Source organism: Barbus barbus (assembly GCF_936440315.1).
Source record: "Barbus barbus genome assembly, chromosome: 5".
NCBI lineage: Eukaryota > Metazoa > Chordata > Actinopteri > Cypriniformes > Cyprinidae > Barbus > Barbus barbus.
The window spans coordinates 41,849,088-41,871,917 of NC_136733.1; the positions used below are offsets into that span (position 1 = coordinate 41,849,088).

The following is a 22,830-nucleotide window of genomic DNA, read 5'->3' on the forward strand; positions in this document are numbered from 1 at the left end:
TCCGACCGAACTACAAACTATCCAGCGATGTCTGTGAGAAAGGGATATTCACTCGATGAGCTCACGCATCTGCGTCGCAGTATCGGTACATCCCTATCACGCGTGTTTCAGTATGTAGTAAACAAAACCACGTGTCTGCGTGTGAATGAATGGCACAGACGCGTGGTTTTGTCTGTCGTGTGATCTTTATTGAAGGTCGCTCACTTAGCACGCATCATTTGGATTAAAACTAAATCATAAATATAAGACAAGTTATTGGGGCCTTCGCTATAAACAGCTTTTTTTATTGGTGACTATGTTTGTATTTCGCATTCTATTGTGATATTGTGAAGCACTTTGGGCAACTTAGTGTTCTATTAAACTGTGTTAAGTAAATAATAAAAAATAAAAAGATGTGTATGATACGATATTAACTCTTATAATTAGGGTCATTATCACTTGATTGTCACTGCTGTCAGACTCGTGAAGCATCAGTGGAAACACTATTGTTCTCTCACCTTGCCGTCGGAGGCCGTGTTGATGCGGTAGTGGTAGACGCGGCCCTCGTTGCGCAGCGAGATGGACCTCTGCCCCGGGCTGCTCTCGCTCTCGCGCACCAGAAAGCTGCCGTTGATGCCGCTGCTCAGCAGGTACTCGGCGGCGTTGCGGGACACGGGCCCGTGATACCAGCTGTGCTTCTCCAGGCTGTTGACGGGCGTGATGTAGTTGCTGGGAACCCAGCCCTGGCCGTTCTTGGACTGCGCCTCGCACCACTCGCCATTGTGATTATATCCCAGAACCCTCAGCTTCTCTCCTGATCAGAGCATGAGAAACGGGTCGTCACACTCATATCAATGTCTATTACAGTGGTCATCAGCAGCATTGGGGGTAACGCAAATTACGTTATCAGATTACTTTTTAAAGTAACTAGTAAAGTAACACTACACATAAAACAACACTTTTTAGTTTAGAAGTAAATATTTTAGTTTTTCAAATAAGTAACTCCAGTTACTTTGTTTCCCAGATCGTTTTTTTAGGGAGTAACACAATATTGTAATGCATTACATATTCGGATTACTTTTTTAAAGTAACTAGTGAAGTAACATTACGTTTTAATTTAGAAGGTCAAGTCTGAGTTACTTTTTCAGATAATTAACTCCAGTTCCTGTGTTTCTGATGTATTGAGTGACAGCTCTGGTGTTGAGAGAAATCAGGAGTAAGTGCAGAGCGTTGTGTGTGAACATGATCTTACTGTAGTTCTAGACTAAATATCAACATGATCTTACTGTAGTTCTAGACTAAATATCAACATGATCTTACTGTAGTTCTAGACTAAATATCTACATGATCTTACTGTAGTTCTAGACTAAATATCTACATGATCTTACTGTAGTTCTAGACTAAATATCAACATGATCTTACTGTAGTTCTAGACTAAATATCAACATGATCTTACTGTAGTTCTAGACTAATATCAACATGATCTTACTGTAGTTCTAGACTAAATATCAACATGATCTTACTGTAGTTCTAGACTAAATATTTACATGATCTTACTGTAGTTCTAGACTAAATATCAGCATGATCTTACTGTAGTTCTAGACTAAATATCAGCATGATCTTACTGTAGTTCTAGACTAAATATCAGCATGATCTTACTGTAGTTCTAGACTAAATATCTACATGATCTTACTGTAGTTCTAGACTAAATATCTACATGATCTTACTGTAGTTCTAGACTAAATATCAGCATGATCTTACTGTAGTTCTAGACTAAATATCAGCATGATCTTACTGTAGTTCTAGACTAAATATCAGCATGATCTTACTGTAGTTCTAGACTAAATATCAACATGATCTTACTGTAGTTCTAGACTAAATATCAACATGATCTTACTGTAGTTCTAGACTAAATATCAGCATGATCTTACTGTAGTTCTAGACTAAATATTTACATGATCTTACTGTAGTTCTAGACTAAATATCTACATGATCTTACTGTAGTTCTAGACTAAATATCTACATGATCTTACTGTAGTTCTAGACTAAATATCTACATGATCTTACTGTAGTTCTAGACTAAATATCTACATGATCTTACTCTAGTTCTAGACTAAATATCTACATGATCTTACTGTAGTTCTAGACTAAATATCTACATGATCTTACTGTAGTTCTAGACTAAATATCTACATGATCTTACTGTAGTTCTAGACTAAATATTTACATGATCTTACTGTAGTTCTAGACTAAATATCTACATGATCTTACTGTAGTTCTAGACTAAATATCTACATGATCTTACTGTAGTTCTAGACTAAATATCAACATGATCTTACTGTAGTTCTAGACTAAATATCAACACGATCTTACTGTAGCTCTAGACTAAATATCAACACGATCTTACTGTAGCTCTAGACTAAATATCAACACGATCTTACTGTAGCTCTAGACTAAATATCAACACGATCTTACTGTAGCTCTAGACTAAATATCAACACGATCTTACTGTAGTTCTAGACTAAATAGCTACACGATCTTACTGTAGCTCTAGACTAAATAGCTACACGATCTTACTGTAGTTCTAGACTAAATAGCTACATGATCTTACTGTAACTCTAGACTAAATATCATCATGATCTTACTGTAGCTCTAGACTAAATATCAACATGATCTTACTGTAGCTCTAGACTAAATATCAACATGATCTTACTGTAGCTCTAGACTAAATATCAACATGATCTTACTGTAGCTCTAGACTAAATATCAACATGATCTTACTGTAGTTCTAGACTAAATATCATCATGATCTTACTGTAGTTCTAGACTAAATATCTACATGATATCTACATGATCTTACTGTAGTTCTAGACTAAATATCATCATGATCTTACTGTAGATCTAGACTAAATATCAACATGATCTTACTGTAGCTCTAGACTAAATATCAACATGATTTTACTGTAGCTCTAGACTAAATATCAACATGATTTTACTGTAGCTCTAGACTAAATATGAACATGATCTTACTGTAGTTCTAGACTAAATATCTACATGATCTTACTGTAGTTCTAGACTAAATATCATCATGATCTTACTGTAGATCTAGACTAAATATCAACATGATTTTACTGTAGCTCTAGACTAAATATCAACATGATTTTACTGTAGCTCTAGACTAAATATGAACATGATCTTACTGTAGTTCTAGACTAAATAGCTACATGATCTTACTGTAGATCTAGACTAAATATCATCATGATCTTACTGTAACTCTAGACTAAATATCAACATGATTTTACTGTAGCTCTAGACTAAATATCAACATGATTTTACTGTAGCTCTAGACTAAATATCAACATGATTTTACTGTAGCTCTAGACTAAATATCAACATGATCTTACTGTAGTTCTAGACTAAATATCTACATGATCTTACTGTAGATCTAGACTAAATATCATCATGATCTTACTGTAACTCTAGACTAAATATCATCATGATCTTACTGTAGATCTAGACTAAATATCAACATGATCTTACTGTAGATCTAGACTAAATATCATCATGATCTTACTGTAACTCTAGACTAAATATCATCATGATCTTACTGTAGATCTAGACTAAATATCATCATGATCTTACTGTAGTTCTTACTGTGTTAAACAAGATATAATTTATGTATTTAATCTCATTTTGTTAACTAATGTCATACTTGTGTTTAATTGTAGTTATTGCTGAATAGTGTTGAACTTTCTTCTCCAGCGTCATATTCTTCATGTGATTAGTTTGAGCGTTCTGATGGCTATCGGCTGTCGTTGATCAGCTCATCCACATTAGATGTCTGATCTCCATCAAAGATAGATTCCATTTTATTCAGCAAATAAAATAAAAAATTCTTGAAATTCGTTTGCTATGTATCCAAATATAAGGATTACATGCCGAGATACTAGCAATCTTTTTTTATTCTTATAAAGTGCAAAAAAGTGCTCAGTGCATATTAAAATCTACCTTCCTCACTGTTCACATTCAATTGAAACGGTTCATTTTTCAATTCAGTTCCTCACATATCAACACACGTGATTCTAATCAATTATATTAATGAATCAGTGACAAACCATTTACTTCATTGGCAATTTACAAATATATCCAGAGGAGATACAGAGAAATACAGAATCAACCTTTTATTTGGATACATATAACACATTTCAAGAACTATGTTTTTTTTTTTTTAGCTTATTTTCGTTTTTTTGCTCATTTTTCCAGAATTTAAATTTATGTTTTTTTTTGCTCTTTGAGGGATTCTATTATTGACTTGAAATCGTGTTACGTGTGAATGGAACCAAGCGCAAGATCCTAATTTTTTCATTTTTGATCTCCATCAAATTCATGAAGTGTTTATCATAAAGACTCTCATGACTTGGGCCACTTTTTCATTGTATACTATGAATATTTTTAGCTCTTCGACGAATTGGTTGCAGGGTTCGCATTAGATAAAAGCATCTGCTGAATAAACAAAGCTGTACTGTCTGTGACTTCTACAGGAGACCCTGTGCACTAATAACAGCTCGTTATGAAACAGCGGAGTGAAATATCTTTATTCCAGCTACTGAATCCACACGCTCTCATTATCTGGTGAAGTGACGGCCATCTGTAGATCTTCCCCTCACTGATTTTTACCGGCCGAATGGAAAGAACTGACATGCTGAGTAAGATCAAGGAAGAGGAGGAGAGATGAAGAATGTGCAGCAAATATGTGGATTTTCCGTCAGACATGTGACCTCATACGGCTGCTAATAAACGGCAGAACAAAGAGCAGCTTGACTGCAGGAGTCCCAAATAAAAACAAGAAAAAACTCATTCACTAATGTGCAATCTGCTGTTGATACACAACAGTATGAACTAGAACAAAAAGCCCATCTTAAAGGAGACTTTATTTCTTGGGTAATGAAAGCAGGAGGAACAAAATCTGATCCATACATTATTAGGTTGTGCAGATACCTTAATGTACTGCCAAAAATCATTTGGTGTTCCTCGTCAAAAATGACCAGCCTTTTAAAAACTGCTTGTAATCTTGTTATGCGATATTATCAGCAAATCTTGGATTTAATCTTTTTGCTAACTTGCTTTCACATATCTCAATAATATGTGTCCCTGCAGCACAACAGCAGTCATGAGTAACACAGGTATATCTGTAGCAATAGCCAACAATACATTGTATGGGTCAAAATTATACATTTTTCTTTTATGAAAAAAATAGTTACGATATTAACCCTTGTGCATCAATAAAAATAAGTTACACTTAGGTCCATAGTGGACAAAAATGTCCATGTCAAAAAAAACGTCATAAAAATTGGAAGCTTGGGAGCAGAGAAGTGTGGTTTCATTTTAAAGACCCATAGCAGATTATTGTTGAAGTAAAACAAGTTTAAAAAGTGAAACGAAAAAAAAGTTATACAGGTTTAAGTTTATGAAAATTATTTATGAACAATATTTTATATTTTATTTTATGAATATTTTATACATGTTGAACTCTAAACCTGCTATAAAATCAAAGCCATAAATCTAAACAAATTGTGTTGCAAATTTGAGGTTGATAGCGTTCAGTAAGATTTTGTTTGGGCGCAGTACCACATTTTCCCCATTAGATGCCAGCAAAACTCTGCTGCTGCACACAGTGCTTGGATTTGTGATTTGCAGTAGAGTTTCTCTCTCCCAATTTTTACAAGAACACACATATACACTATTTTTTTTTTATGACACACTCTGACATCCATACCAACACAGCCACACAATTATAGCTGCATTATTTAAAGTGAAGTGACATTCAGCCAAGTGTGGTGACCCATACTCGGAATTCGTGCTCTGCATTTAACCCATCCAACGTGCACACACACAGCAGTGAACACACACACACACACACAGCAGTGAGCACACACACAGCAGTGAGCACACACACACACACACACACACAGCAGTGAGCACACACACAGCAGTGAACACACACACAGCAGTGAACACACACACAGCAGTGAACACAAACCCGGAGCAGTGGGCAGCATTTATGCTGCGGCGCCCGGGGAGCAGTTGGGGGTTCGGTGTCTTGCTCAAGGGCACCTCAGTCGTGGTATTGAGGGTGGAGAGAGCGCTGGACATTCACTCCCCCCACCTACAATCCCTGCCGGCCGGAGACTTGAACCCGCAACCTTTGGATTACGAGTCCAACTCTCTAACCATTAGGCCACAACTTCCCCTTATCAAACTGGCTCTATAATACGCAGAAGCAGAAAACAGGAATAAAGCAAGCATTTGCTTTATAGACCCTTTATAGACCAAACCTGAAAAAAATGTCACCAACTGGTAAAAAATAGTAAAAAAGTTAATTTTGAAGCCTTGCCGACAGAATGAAAGCCTATTAACAAAAATTGCATCATTTTACAGTTAAACGGCACTGCGATTAAAAATAGCAGTTTTACTGGGTTTCAATCGGGACATTTTTGTCCTTAAGGTCCTGAGTGAGAGTATTTTTTGTACGGAGGGTAAAATTGATTTTTTGAAGGAAATGAGGGTGAAATATTAAAATTCCAATAAAAATAAACACCTGAGCCAAAATTTATGCAGTTGGCATTAACACAGGCACACTTATAACAAAAAACAAAACTGAAATGGACAAAAATGTCCATAAGATCGCACAAGGGTTAAGTAAAGATCATGTTTAGGAGTGAAAAAACATAATTTACGGATAATTTTAGCTATATTCACTAAAAATTGAGGTGCATAAGCTCAGATCAATGAGGGCTATGATCAATCAGCTCCAAAAACAAATACAAAACCTGCTAATTGAAAGAAAACAAGTTGATAAAAGGATTGAATAGAATACTTGGATTTAATTTGGGAAATTGTATTATTCCAATGTCATTAACTGGCATTTTCTGGAAAAAGAAAATCCTCTCCGGATCAAAATGACCAGAACACAACATGAGGGTTCATTTCATGACTTTAAACTTTCATAATTAAAAGGAGTATGTTTAATAGCACATTACTGAAACTTCACTGGTATTAATGACATCTAGACGGAGTCATGATGAAGTGCTTATTCGGATGATGAAGCATGGATGTGTTTCTCACCTTTGGTGATGCTGAGAGTGTTATCGCCGCTCGCGACGAAGTCATACAGCGCTACGAACAGATTGGGGTCATTTTCGCTGGGTCCCGCCAGCAGATTCTCTTTGGAGTTCCAGCGCGCCGCCTCAGACAGACCCGGGGCCTCGAAATCCGGCCGCTGGAGCGCCTCTGCAAACACACGAGGGAAAGGACAATAAATGACACTGAATATGAGAATGCATGATAGCACATGTGACCCTGGACCACAGAACCAGTCATTAGGGTCAATGTTTTGAAATTGAGATTTATACATCATCTGAAAACAAGATATCTGCAATGAAATAGAAGCGCAATAATTCTGACTAAAATACACATTTTGTTGAAATATTTGTAGTTGGACAATAAATGTGACATGTAGAAGTATAAACCTACAAGTAAGTGTATTTTTATGACAGCACTAACTGTGAAGTGACTAATGGGGTTATCAAAATAGCCTAATACAATTAGCTAGTCTGTGCTTTTATTTATCTTCATTTTTAGTTTAATGAATTTAACTTCTGCTTTAAAAGCACTATTTTTGTTTTTAGATTGTAATGTTACAATGTAATGTGATTTTAACACTTTTTTGCACATAATATATAGGCTTACATGGTCACATTCACTTTTTGTTTTCATGTCTATTAATTGGGTGGGGTGTGATATATATACATATATATACACACGTGCATCTCAGAAAATTAGAATATGGTGAAAAAATTCATTTTTTCTTGTAACTTATTTCAAAAAGTGAAACTTTCATATATATATATATATATATATATATATATATATATATATATATATATATATATATATATATATATAGAGAGAGAGAGAGAGAGAGAGAGATACACACAGAGAGATTTTTTTTTTTTATCAAAATACAAAAACGCAGAAAATACAGAGATATTTTTTGGCTACATTGCCCAGACATAATAGTAACATACGCCCCAAATGTAATCATCAATAAGGTCAGCTCATAGTCACCAGAACCACCAAACACCAATCTGAACTCTTTAACGAGTCACATTCATTACTCTGTGCCATGAGGAAACAAAACAATTATGATAAACTGCCTGGGACATGAATCAGCTTAGAGAGAGAGAGAGGGAAAAGTGTTTAAATCACCCAAAAATGTGCATTCAGTCATCATTTACTCACCCTCATGTTGACTGTGAAATACAAAAGGAAAACATCTGAGCAATTCTCAATGGCACCAATGACCTCGAGCCTCGGCAGTGGACGACTGCTGCTTTTATGGGCATTTTTGGAGCCTGACAGCCATGATAAAGATTCTTCTCGTGTTTCACAGAACAACACGCGAGTCAGTAAACAATGAGGGAATGGTTAACTAACCCTTTAAATCACCCATAAAACACCAGTGCATTTGGGTAGTTGACAAATAATATGGCTTTTTTAAAATCCACATCACAACTCAATGTTCAAGGCATGTACAGGAGAATTATGTAACTGGTCTTTCACAATTTTTAGCTTTGCAATTCCCATTCAGCATGATCTCATGTTAAAGTCATGAGCAGCCAGTCACTATACAGCCACAAAGAACACCAGGATACAATCAGATGCTTCTTTCACCGGTCAAACGTTTTGAACAGCAAGATGTTTAATGTTTTTGAAAGAAGTCTCTTCTAAGCCTGCATTTATTTGATCCAAAATGCAGCAAAACCTGTAATATTGCGAAATATTTTTACTATTTAAAATATCTGCTTTCTATATGAATATCTGTTAAGATGTAATGTATTTCTGTGATCTGCAGCTGTATTTTCAGCATCATTACTCCAGTCTTCAGTGTCACATGATCTTCAGAAATCATAATAATATACTGATTTATTGATCAACAAACATTATTATTATGTTGCAAACAGCTGAGTAGAATTTAGTTTCAGGTTTCTTTGATGAACAGAAAGTTCAGAAGAACAGCATTTCTCTCAAATAGAATTTTTTCGTAACATTATGAATGTCTATATCATCCTCTGTAAATAAAATAAAAAAAAATTAAATTAAAAAATTAATTTCCATAATTATTCTGACTCCAAGCTTTTGAATGGTATAGTGTGTAATGTTACAAAAGCTTTTTATTTCAGATAAATGCTGATTATATTACAACTGTTTTCAACATTGATAATAATCAGAAATGTTTGTTGATCAGTAAATCAGTATATTAGAATGATTTCTGAAGATCATGTGACACTGAAGACTGCAGTAATGATGCTGAAAATACAGCTGCACATCACAGAAATAAATTACAGTTTAACACATATTCACATAGAAAACAGATATTTTAAATAGTAAAACAATTTCGCAACATTACTGCTTTTGCTGTCCTTCGGATCAAATAAGTGCAGGCTTGGAAGAGACTTCTTTCAAAAACATTAAAATCTTACTGTTCAAAAACGTTTGACTGGTAGTGTACACGGTCACGCCATTAGAGCAACATTTCAGACTTTTAATAAAGACAAAATGTTACTGGCATTCAGTAATCTCTGTGCTTGATCAATCAGCCTGAGATCAAACCCTGAACAAACTCCAGAGAGATCACAGAAGCGCAGATGCATCCAAACTGTCTCCACACACACCAAGCTGCACGGATCTATCCAGACAGGAATCAGATTTCCCAGTGTTCTCTCCTCCCTCGTTTTTCCTCTCTTTCTTTTACGGCGAGCCAGTATGTCTGGCTTTCCTCTCCTCGTTCCCCCTCCTCCACTTTCCAAACAGACAGAAGGAGCACCAAGGCCTGTGATTTTCACGAGACCATCAGCCCCAGATCCGTCCGTCTGTTCATCTGAAAGCCGTGGCCGGACTCGGCCGCTCTGTAATTGAGATTCTTACACACACACACACACACACACACGTTCGCCATCAGAGACACTTACCTTCCAAGTAACAGCTGGAGGATGAAGAAAGACCTTTTTTGGATTTACAGCCCACCCATTTTAGACAAATCTCCAACATTTTCATTTGCTTCGCAACACAACCAATTACAAAAAAAAATCCAGTTCACAAACTATATCGCCGTTCTGTTGAAAAAGTGACTGAAAACATAAAAAAGTCTGTCCACAAAGTTTGCGTTAGCAGCTTGCGTATGAAGTCAAAGACGGCTAAAAACACTGACATCCTGACTTCACGCGGTTCTTCTAGCAACTTTCCAGAGTAACAGGCTCCATTTGCTCCAGTTCTTCTTGTTTTCTCAGTCCGGTGAGGAACTAGCCATCCATCGGATAATTCTCACAGAAATAACACAAAGAGGAGTTAAATGAAGCACTTTGAAGACAGTGTTGTCTTTTTCATGGTGCTGGCGGCTGAGAGACGATCCACAGGAGAAGCAGGACGCTTGTGTTGATCTCTGCCAACAAAGAGGCCCTTTCAGGACAGAGCGCCGGAGCCGATGACATCACGGCCCTGGCTCCGCCCCTCCAGAAACCTGCAGCATTATCTGCGGAGAGAGAGTGTAACTGGAACCTGCCTTTGTCTTTCAGTCCCACACAGCTCTCGCTGTCTGCTTCGCTCTCGTCACAAATGTTTTCACTTTGAAACAAAAGGCACAAGTGCACTTCATAGGGTCAGGAATGTTCCTGCCAAACAGCCAGCATGAATAAAAGAAATCACAAAAACAATTCAGTAGGACTGTTAAAAAAAAATTAGAATTTCGAAAATTCGTCGAATTTTAAATAAAAATCCACATTCGAATTTTAGGCGTGCGTCAGGCACCCTGATCTTGTCATCAGTTAGGAACCTAGGCGTACTTTTTTATAGCAATCTTTCCTTCGAAAAACATGTTTCTAGCATCTGTAAAACTACATTTTTCCATCTTAAAATATATCTACATTACTACCTATGCTCTCAATGTCAAATGCAGAAACATTAATTCATGCATTCTTGACCTCGAGGCTAGATTATTGTAATGCTTTATTGGGTGGTTGCTCTGCACGTTTAATAAACAAACTCCAGCTGGTTCAAAATGCAGCAGCTAGAGTTCTTACTAGAACCAGGAAGTATGACCACATTAGCCCGGTTCTGTCAACACTGCACTGGCTCCCTATTAAACATCGCATACATTTTAAGATCTTGCTAATTACCTATAAAGCCCTGAATGGTTTGGCACCTCAGTATTTGAGCGAGCTCTTATCACATTATAGTCCTTCACGTCCGCTGCGTTCTCAAAACTCTGGCCGTTTGATAATACCTAGAATATCAAAATCAACTGCAGGCGGCAGATCCTTTTCCTATTTAGCTCCCAAACTCTGGAACAATCTACCTAACACTGTTCTGGAGGCAGACACACTCTGTCAGTTTAAATCTAGATTAAAGACCCATCTCTTTAACCTGGCTTACACATAATACACTATCACATTTCTATAATTCAAATCTATTAAAGGACTGATCCCCAGTGAAGACCCTGTCTCCAAGACGGCCATCGGGACAAGACCACAGGAACCTGATGATCCTTTACACAATCTGACTCTGCTTTAGTCTAGATTTAAACTGCTGATTTTGTCTGGCCAGAGGAGAATGACACCATTTCGACAAACTACTTCCCGTCTAAATACTGTAAAGCTGATATAAAGCCACCCAGCTCTATATCAAGCTGATGTAAAGCTGCTTTGACACAATTTGTATTGTTAAAAGCTCTATACAAATAATATTAAAGTAAAGTCGTGACGTATTGTCAAGTATGGTGACCCATACTCGAAATTGGTGCTCTGCGTTTAACCCATCCAAGTGCACACACACAGCAGTGAGTAGTGAACAAATGCACACACACACACACACACACACACACACCGTGAACACACACCCGGAGCAGTGGGCATTTATGCTGCGGCGCCCGGGGAGCAGTTGGGGGTTCGGTGTCTTGCTCAAGGGCACCTCAGTCGTGGTATTGAGGGTGGAGAGAGCGCTGGACATTCACTCCCCCCACCTACAATCCCTGCCGGCCCAAGACTCGAACCCACAACCTTTGGATTACGAGTCCAACTCTCTAACCATTAGGCCACGACTTCCCCCATATTGACTTGACTTACACCGGAAAATCCAGCAGTCCCTATTTTAGATGGCACAGCCGGTAAATACGTCAGCATGGGGTTCCTGTTGTAACAAGGAATGTCTCTAGCTGTTTCGCTCCACTAAAGCGTTCCAGATAGCTCCTCTTGAATGAGTCCGGAGCTACATGTGGGAAAGTGGCTAATGAGGATGAGCTCAGATACGAACCCGTCATTTCCGAGTGTGTGGAAATCTGCATTAGCATTTCTCTGACATCACAGGTCTCTGAGTCTGTCCAATGACGTCTCCAGACTGAGAGGAACCCGGGCCGCTCTGGAGTCCAGAAACGTGGCAGCCAGCTCATATGAAAGAGTCTCTGAACTTTCCAGTCAGAAGAATGAGACGACAGCTGATATGGTTAAGATGCAGTCCAGCCAAGAGCACGAGTCTGATGCTCTGCTTCATTAACATGATCGCTCGACTGATTGCACACACAAAGGAGAAGCTCCTGTATCTGAGAACTAAACCATTCAATTAGAGATGCACCGATCGACCGGCTAGGGACCGGAATTAACCAATTTCCCGCATGACCGGTCTATTTTGACGTCACACTTAGAGTAACTGATAACGTATTTATACTGTGCGCAGCCTGAGTGAGTGTGAGAGAGAGACTGAGTGCAACAGCACACACACAAAGTTATAGATGAATACTGCAGTATTTAAAAAAAAACAAAAAACAACAATTTATAATACATGGGTTAGGTACGCTACATTGCACGGCCAAAATGTTTCAACACAACTGCAATGTGATTTTACACAATAGTAGATGTTAAAAAAAGTAAAGATTACGTGACTTACATTTTAGACACAATATTGAGTGTTTTTGCTTAATGTCGCTGATGAAAATCCAATCGAAGACACAGCAGAACAGTTTTCTGTCTCCGAGCAACACTCGGTGTTTCGTTACTGAATGAATTCATGTTTTTGAACGAATCAAGTGAGTCAGTGAATCAGAAGACAGTAGTCACTTGACTCATTTCTGAATGAATCAGCCGTTTGAACGAATCAAGTGAGTCAGTGAATCAGAAGACAGTAGTCACTTGACTCATTTCTGAATGAATCAGCCGTTTGAACGAATCAAGTGAGTCAGTGAATCAGAAGACAGTAGTCACTTGACTCATTTCTGAATGAATCAGCCGTTTGAACGAATCAAGTGAGTCAGTGAATCAGAAGACAGTAGTCACTTGACTCATTTCTGAATGAATCAGCCGTTTGAACGAATCAAGTGAGTCAGTGAATCAGAAGACAGTAGTCACTTGACTCATTTCTGAATGAATCAGCCGTTTGAACGAATCAAGTGAGTCAGTGAATCAGAAGACAGTAGTCACTTGACTCATTTCTGAATGAATCAGCCGTTTGAACGAATCAAGTGAGTCAGTGAATCAGAAGACAGTAGTCACTTGACTCATTTCTGAATGAATCAGCCGTTTGAACGAATCTGTTGAATGGAGGACTAAATGATTCACTCATTCAAACAGTCATTTGCCGCCACCTACTGGTTTGATTTCATTATTTAAAACTATCATTGCATTTTTCCCAACATTTCTTATTTGTATGTTTAAAAAAATATTTAAAACATTAATCTTCAAGTTCTTTTTGCATTCAAAATTTTGCAGTGTGAATGCATTTCTGGCACCTCAGCTTCAATCCTTCTGTCAATCCACTTCACTTGCAGCTTCTGTGCTTCCTCTGCAGTTTATTGATACTGATTTCATTTGAATGGTAACGGCTCTACAGTTTCTTATTATTCTAACAGAAAAAAAAAATTACAATTTAAGAAAAATAGTGGGAAATGACATCTGTTTTGTTATAAACAGCAACTCCTTTTGAGTTGATTGTTATTTCTACCTCTTTTCTAGTCACAGAGCTCTTTATTTTGGGAGCTGTTTAAGTGAGAGAACATCTGTAACTTTGCCCAGATTGGGGGACTTGTAATGTTTAATAATTTATTACGTAAATAATTTTTGCATTAAAAAAGGTATAGCTTTTTGTTTTGTTTTTTAAATTTTTCTTGCACATGCTGTCAAATATAGTTTTGAGAAAGAAAATCGGAATCGGCATAAATCGTATCATCACACTTACAAAAAAAAACAACAACAAAAACAACGGAAATCGGAATCTGCAAAGAAAATTGCAATCGGTGCATCTCTACATTGAATGCCGATAACACCTACAGACATGCATCACTCCTGATACAGAAACACGCTTCACTAATTGTGCCTTTTTCCTCTGCGCTCTGACAAATCTCCAGCTAAAGCGCTTCTGAATGCAGTAACTTTGCCTCAAACTAATTCAATTATTTTCCAATCTTGACCACTACACAACTTCTGGTCTTTTTTAAGGTGCTGGCACATTTACTGTGGTTTAGTGAATTTTCACAGGCGAAATCCAGTCATTTCAATGGGAATTCCCACAATCTGGAACTTTGCACAAAGACGAAAGAGTTCCCCAGATTTCCCAATGAGATGGAGTCATTCACATGAATTTGCCGTGTTCAGATACAGAAACCTAAAGTTTGCTAAAGTGAGTGCATCTCTACTTTACACTAGATTTTTACATGTTCTGAAGAAAACAAAAAACTCTAAGAAGTTCAAAACTTGCTTTGCTGTGCAGTTGCATTATTTAAACTGGTGGTCAGGAAAAATTAAGAGTTTAGGACTTTAAGACCAACTAAAGAAAATATAAGGAATAAATCAAATGAAACACTATGCCAATATGGCCTCAAAATGCAAATGTCTTCAATTAGCAACACTTCAATGATGTGATGGTGGTGATGGTGCAGTGGATAAGACACATGCCTTTGGTGTGAGAGACCCGGGTTCGAATCCACTGTGAGACACCAATGTGTCCCTGAGCAAGACACTTAACCCCTAGTTGCTCCAGAGGCGTGCAACCTCTGACATATATAGCAATTGTAAGTCGCTTTGGATAAAAGCGTCAGCTAAATGAATAAATGTAAATGTACTGTTCAAAGCTTGAAAATACAACTTCCGATAGAGATCATCACTTTTTATTTATTTTAATTATTTTGTCTTCCAGTTCAAATATGTAAAGATACATTTTTACTTGAGAAACAAAAGTCTTGAACTCAATTGTGTTCAATTTCTCTGAAAACAAGACTTTATATCTTCAGTTTGCAACTTAAGAAAATGTATCTTAATTGAAGGATGTTTAGATATTTGTATTGGAAAACAAATACTGAGGAAGACGCATGCAGCATTTAATGACTATGAATTTGATGTAAGAATGTCTGAATTTGTGAAAGAGTATGAAGACTTATTAAGACCCTGTTAAGACGGGCACTTGCATACAAGTGTTTAGGGTGTTTGGGGGGGACTGTGTGGTTTCTAAGGTGTTGTAGGTAGTTGCTAAGGCATTGCTAGCTGGTTACTAGCGTGCTCGATGCATTTTCTTTCCATCTGGTGTTCAACACACATGATTTGAGGAATCGTCTGGAGCACAAATGCTGCACTTACACACTCAACTTCAAGACTTGAGTTTTGTTTCTTGATGAGCACTAGTGCTGGTGACCTGAACGGCTCTAATAACTGAACACTAAAAGGGTTTTCTCATTTGCGCAGACAAAAGCAAGGGCTGGAGAGGCAGGTTTTGTGAAAGGGGGGAGGTGACAGATGTAGAAACATGAAGCACATTGCTCAGAGATGAGCTCATAGAGAATCATTTATATAATCCACTCTCAGTTAGCTGAAGCACACCATCCCTCTCCGTCATTAAAAACACTCTTTCCAAGCCGTAGCGCACGAGTGAAGCAGAGCCTGCAGTGCTTCGCGTGAGAGTCCTTTCATGCATTTATTTTAATGTGAAGCAGTCAGCTAAATGTGAACGTCTGCAGGGTTTCCGCATTAGCGCAGGAACAGAAACATGATCCAGGTGTACGGGCTGCTGGGAAATCACAACAGGCCTGACGTCACTCACACACACACACACACACAGAGAGAGAGAGAGCATCTGTTTGCATCAGGACTAGTTCAGTTCAGCAGATGCAGGTTTAACATCCACGGTAGATGCGGTTAAGGTAAAGCTGATAACAGACCTAACATCTCTGGCCCCGAGTGCAGCTGCTACATCTGGCTCCACTGATCCACACAGATATGATCATCATCAGTCTGTCTGGAGAAACAGAACAAACTGAGACAGACTAAATCCAGAAGAACTGTCTCCAAGACGCTTCAAGAAACCTCCTGCAAAGCTACAGTACTGTTAACAGTTTTAGGCACTTGTGTATAAATGCTGTAAAATGATGCTGTCAAAAATAGATTTCTTTATCAACTTATTTTATTAACTTCTATTAATTAAACTAAATCAACATTTGTTGTGAGCATGCTTTGTGTTTAAAGCAGCTTTTGTCCTTGAGTTTCTCAGGAGCTTTGCAGGAGGTTTCTTGAAGCGTCTTGGAGACACAGTTCTTCTGGATTTAGTCTCAGTTTGTTCTGTTTCTTCATGTCATTCCAGACAGACTGATAGTGATCAGATCAGATCTCAAACATCTCACTGGATTATTACTATTAATGGCTAAATGAATGTTTGGAAATGGAAACTGATATTTCCTTCTGACACTCTACAGCAAAACATAGAAATAACTGACCATTTTTTAGACTTTTGCACAGTAGTGTATATTTTAGATCAATTAATTTTATTTCACTATTTAGAGGGTATCTGCTGTATTTTTAAAAATAAATTTAAGGCTTTTTATGACCCTTTTTAAGACCTGCACAAATAAAATTAACAGCGAATTTGGTAGCAATAAAACATAAGCTGAGAAAAATAAATAAAATAAATAATACTTAAAAAAAAATTCATAAGGCTCTAAACATGTCATTTTTGTAAAACATTTAATAAATTGATGTTAAATTGCAGAATTTTCATGATTTTAATTAATTAGGCATGCTTTTTGATTAATACAATTTAATTTACCCATTAAAAAGAAGCCCAGAAAAATTACAACGGATTTTGGAAAAATATAATCTCATAGGGCCCTACATACAGTACAATCAATTATTCTAGATCAAATCTCAAATACTTCATTGTTTATATTGTTGCAAAATGCAACTATATTGTCGCACAGCCGTAATCTGATGAATACAAGGCATGAAGATTAGGGGTCGACCGATATGTGTTTTTCAGGGCCGATGCCGATACCGATTATTACAGACCAAGTAGACCGATAACCGATATATTGAACCGATATATATGTCTGGTGTAAAAATGAAAATGAATGTCAAAATTAAGAATAACAAGGGCTCTGACAAAAACGGCCTTCCCTAGTGTTGGTTGCACTTCTTACTCTTGTCTTCCTCCATGCATCCATCTACAATAAGGGTAATATATAAAGAGAGAGTTAAAAGTGGGGCCACTGTATGCTTCATGATTAAGCCTATGAATACTAAATACTACAGCTAAACAGCTTGGGGAAATGGAAGTATTTGGCTTCAATAATTTACATGTTAGAAATGTATGTGTAATAGCATAACCTCTCATAATTCTTCATTAATTATTTTCGGTTGGCTAAATCATAACCTACAATTCAATTCATCATCTAATGCACATCAATTGATTAATTTAAAAAGCGCAATGTATATAATAAGTGTAAATAATTTAATTGTCTTCATAGCTCCATTGTAGAAGTTGCGAAGAAGACCGCAACTATTTTAATGAAACTATAACACTAATAGCCTGTTATAGGCTCACTTGGTTCAATAGCCTATTGAAATATCCCAATTTCCGTCATCTTAATCTTGGCCTATGTGACAGTATCTTAATCTTGGCCTATGTGACAGTAACTTAATCTTGGCCTTTGTGACAGTAATTTTCATTAGTTTTCATTTACAGAGCAGTGCAAATGAAGGCATAAAACATTTATTTAATTTATATTTTAATCAAATGAGAGTTGAACTCTATTTTTTGGCAAACAAATGTTTACTATTAAAATTAAAACATGTAAGAAATAGCGTATTGTGTGATTGTTCTTTTAAACAAAAGTTGTAATAATTGTAGTAGCATTAGTAAATAAACCGAACTTTTATTTTGACGGGTTGCCATGAGGACCTCTTAAGTTTCTGTAGCCTATTTATGATATGATGATCGTTTTACTCAAACGAAACAGTCAAATGCTCATGAAGTAACTCTCAGAGCAGTTCTGGGGATGATGTTCATGTATTTATGTCCTCATTTAGTGACATGGCAGATGCGGAAAACACAGCGAGCGTCGCGCACTTCAGTGTGTGTGTGTGTGTGTGTGTGTGTGTGTGTGTCAAAACCGCGCGTCTGTGCCATTCACATATACAGAGACACGCCGAACATGCAGAATTCATATTTAAATAGTCTTTTAGCAGCTTAATGTTTACAGATAGTCCATATCATGAGTCGATTTAAGTGTACTGACCTACTTTTGATTAATTCATCCAAACTTTGACTAATTCCGTGACTCCGCGTTATACAGTAAATTCCATATGACTGGATTCCGCGATTCCCCCTGCGTTTCCCCATCTCGGAAACCATAAATAGATAATATTGAGGTTTTTACAACTTCAGTGTAGTGGATTGTAATTTATTGCAACTTGAGCAACGTCTGCTGCTGCCTTTGAGAGATAACTGATGCGTGATGAAGCAGCACCTGTTAGCAAGCGCTTTCGGTGTGAGAGTGCCTTTAGTCTTCCACGTTGATTGGTCGGACTCCTGACTCTCAACAAATCAGATGCGCGGTGGGCGGAGACTGCTCTAGGCCACAGAGTGGTGAGTTCCGACAAGCTGCATCAGAGCCAAATAGCGCGTTTCATAATTAAATAATTTTATCGGCACATCGGTTTTGAAAATGACCGATGCCGATTATCATAAAAATGCTTAATATCGGTGCCAATAATCGGCCAGGTCAATAATCGGTCGACCCCTAATGAAGATATTAAGAACATTAACATCCTATTTTTTTATGAAAAACACATACAAACATATTTGACTTGACTAATCCTCAAAGAAAACACTTTTACAAACATCAAGCTCAGGGCTGCATTTTCCAAAAGCACTGCCACCAATGATCTCTACGATCAGCTTCGGCGTACGATGAGTTTCATGGATATAAGCAATTTGAGGAATTTCTGGAGACATTTCAGATCAGTTTTATGATTTAATACTTTAAGGTTTTTAACAGTTTCACCGACTCATTCATTTTCACACATGAATTCACACAGTGATATGTATAACACCAAGTAATATCTATTTATAATAACAGGGCATAACCTTATAATATACTTCTGATAACATAAATGGTCTGCAATATTAATAATCATAAATGACTGGCATCATCCATCAGGTTCATCACAAGTAGGGGTGTGCTCAAAATATCGATTCTTAGATACATACCGATATAATAAAAAAAGATACAGTATCGATATTCTAGCCCTTAGTATCGATACTCCGCCCAGCCATTAGGGGGCGCAGCGGCGCCCGCGAGTTTCAAAAAAACTCATGGAAAATGTTAAAGCAAGATGTAGCATTTAAAGGTGCCATAGAATGAAAAACTGTCTTTACCCTGGCATATTTAAATAATAACAGTTCTGTACATGGAAATGACATACAGTGAGCCTCAAACACCATAGTTTCCTCCTTCATATGTAAATCTCGTGATTATAAAAGACCACTGAAAAACAGGCGAATCAGAACATAACACCGACTGTGACGCAACGGTCGGGATCACTACGCCCCCAACATTTGCATAAACCCGCCCTTGTTCTAAGCCGGCCGAACCATCAGAAGCTCTGCAGGTATTGTAAATAAACAAGCGCGGACAACAGCGAAAATAACACAATAAATGTTATGTTCCAGGCCGTGCAGGGGGTGTGAAGTGCAGGGATGGGTTGGTGTCTGTATTCAGAAAGGCACAGAAAGCAAATAACGCGAGCCACTAAAGGGACATGGTTAGCTCCTTGCTAGCGGTAGCCTGTTACAGTACATAAGATTTCACTCTCAGTAAGGAGAGATGAGGATGATGGCGAATGACTTACAGATCCTGAGCACCACTGATAAGCATCTGATCTTGTGAAATGTGTGGTAAGTACTGTTGCTCCATAATGTAAACTTAGTTTGTGTGATCGCGTCTCTTGAAAGTGAAACTATAACGCGATCGATGGATCGTTCAAAAGCAGTTTCAATGCCTCGCATATTAATAACGGCTCCCTGATGCCTGCGTTTTATATACAGTATAATTACCCGACGATATAACTGCGAGAGAAAGTATTTAAATATATATTTTCCTCCCTGTGCTTCCTTCTTGCTGATGAGCCGTACTGTGAAACAGCCAATCAGAGCAGAGCTCATTATTATTCATGACCCTGCCAAATAAGCCAATAACAGACCGTTTCATTCTAGGGAGAAATCCTAGGGTTGTAAATGGACATGTAAAATCGTTTCTGGAGATTTTTTGCCCTTACCTAAGCCACATACCTTCTGTGTAGATATCAGAGAACAATTTAAAATACTGTATCAATGCATTCTATGGCACCTTTAAGTGATTTCATAGTGAAATATGTTATGGCAGTACATGGTGTCACAAAAAAGAATTATAAGAAGATTTAATAAGAAGTTAAGAATAATAAGAAGAAGATTTTGTGCTTGTGTGAGCTCAGACTGTACCCTTGGAAAGTTAAATGTTGACTTGTGGTAATTTCCAGATTAATACAATTTGTGTACAATTAATCAGAGCACTTAAAGTTGCAAATATTTAAGCAAAATGCACTTTTGTTATAATGCACTTTTGTCTTCAATAAATTGAAGAATAATGCAGAGTTCTGTTTGTTGAGTAAATGTGTTCAGCATTAACTAATTGGCTCTGGCCCATGTATTTTTATTGAATCGTATCGAATCGTGTCACATTGTATCAAATCGTATCGAGACAGCTCTGTATCGAGGTATGTACCGTATCGCCAGGTTCTCCAAGGTATACAGCCCTAATCACAAGCATCATATTTTCCCTATACGGTGCAGTCTTCACTATGGTAGAGTTTGAAATAAAACGATCACATCAAACAGAACAGCATACTGCAGAACACACACACTCTCTCTCTTTCTGTCACACACACACACACACACACACACGCTCTCTCTCTTTCTGTCACACACACACTCTCTCTCTTTCTGTCACACACACACACACACACACACACACACACACACACACACGCTCTCTCTCTTTCTGTCACACACACACTCTCTCTCTTTCTGTCACACACACACACACACACACACACACACACGCTCTCTCTCTTTCTGTCACACACACACTCTCTCTCTTTCTGTCACACACACACACACACACACACACGCTCTCTCTCTTTCTGTCACACACACACTCTCTCTCTTTCTGTCACACACACACACACACACACACTCTCTCTTTCTGTCACACACACACACACACACACACACACTCTCTCTCTTTCTGTCACACACACACTCTCTCTCTTTCTGTCACACACACACACACACACACACACACACACACACTCTCTCTCTTTCTGTCACACACACACACACAGTGTAATCTACACAGAGCTGTAATGAGAGACAGAGGGAGGAATGCACACGGTATGTTCTTGTCTTGTCCTGTTCAGTCTGTTATTCATGTAATCAACACGTCACACTGGAACAAACCATGCTGAAGCCTTTGTTCTCACAGATAATTCAACAATAAGATCAACCACAAAAACATTACAGAATAAACCTCGAGAGGCTGTGTGTGTGCTACGGTGATTTAAAATGAAAGGTGCTTTATTAGTGAACTGACTGTATTCTGTAAATGAGCACAAAACACAATGTGATACTATATTATAAGGAACTCGGCTCAGTATTTGTTTCTGCTGTGGTTTCAAAACCTGTATCAGGAACTGTGAACTTTACCAGCCATCTAAAATATCATCATAACCTTATTTACAGCAAAATACACTTGATATACATCACTGATGAGTTACAGTACTAATAACATTAAAGACTCATTACAGTATTAATATTAAATAACACAATCAAATAATATTAAAGGTTACAATTTCAGTCCGAACCATGAAATTCAGTCTTATTTTTAGAGTTTAGATTGTGTTTTCTTGTTCTGGGTTGCATAAAACATTTAAAATTGCACAAAAGGCTGTTTCATATCAACATTTAAAGGAGGCTTTAATAACTTATTTTCAAAACAGATTTATTCAAATAGACATTAAACAATGAAGACATTAACAGGTTCAGTAATAATATAATAAGTATGTAAAATAGTGCATATATTGATCAAAATACTGCTCTCTAGAGTTACTTTTTCAAGCCGACTATCAATTTTCCTGAGGTAAACATTACATGAAATTGTGATAAGCTTGACCACTGAAAGCTGAGACCTATTTGTTATGTGTGACCCGAGCTGGCAAAATGAGTCAGAATGCACATCACAAGCTACAGCCAAAACCAGAGAAAAATTTACATTTTGGTCAAATTTGAGGTTTTCACAAAAATGAGTTTTCATTGCACGATCCTGATATACACATACACACAGAATTATGGTATTTCAAAAAGTGTCTTGGCGAGTATTCACGCAAACATAACCTGTTGTGTCTAAAGTGAACGTTTGGGGAAAAACATCTGATGTGTAACGTTACATTA

At 37.5% G+C, this 22,830-nt stretch overlaps 1 protein-coding gene across 2 annotated transcripts in view; it reads right to left on the reverse strand.

Moving 5' to 3' along the window:
• Window positions 1–22,830, reverse strand: part of LOC306870155 (tyrosine-protein kinase ABL1-like) — a 41,529-nt gene that overhangs the window by 13,909 nt on the left and 4,790 nt on the right. The window contains exons 1-3 of one of the 2 annotated variants that reach the window (XM_079417263.1): window positions 10,011–10,488; window positions 7,105–7,269; window positions 498–793 (exon numbers count right to left, since the gene is read on the reverse strand). In XM_079417263.1, the coding sequence (XP_079273389.1) occupies window positions 498–793; window positions 7,105–7,269; window positions 10,011–10,095 (546 nt within the window). In that variant the 5' untranslated portion in view covers window positions 10,096–10,488. Of the gene's footprint in view, window positions 1–497; window positions 794–7,104; window positions 7,270–10,010; window positions 10,489–22,830 lie in introns of those variants that run through there. The other variant, XM_079417262.1, reaches the window with a different exon arrangement.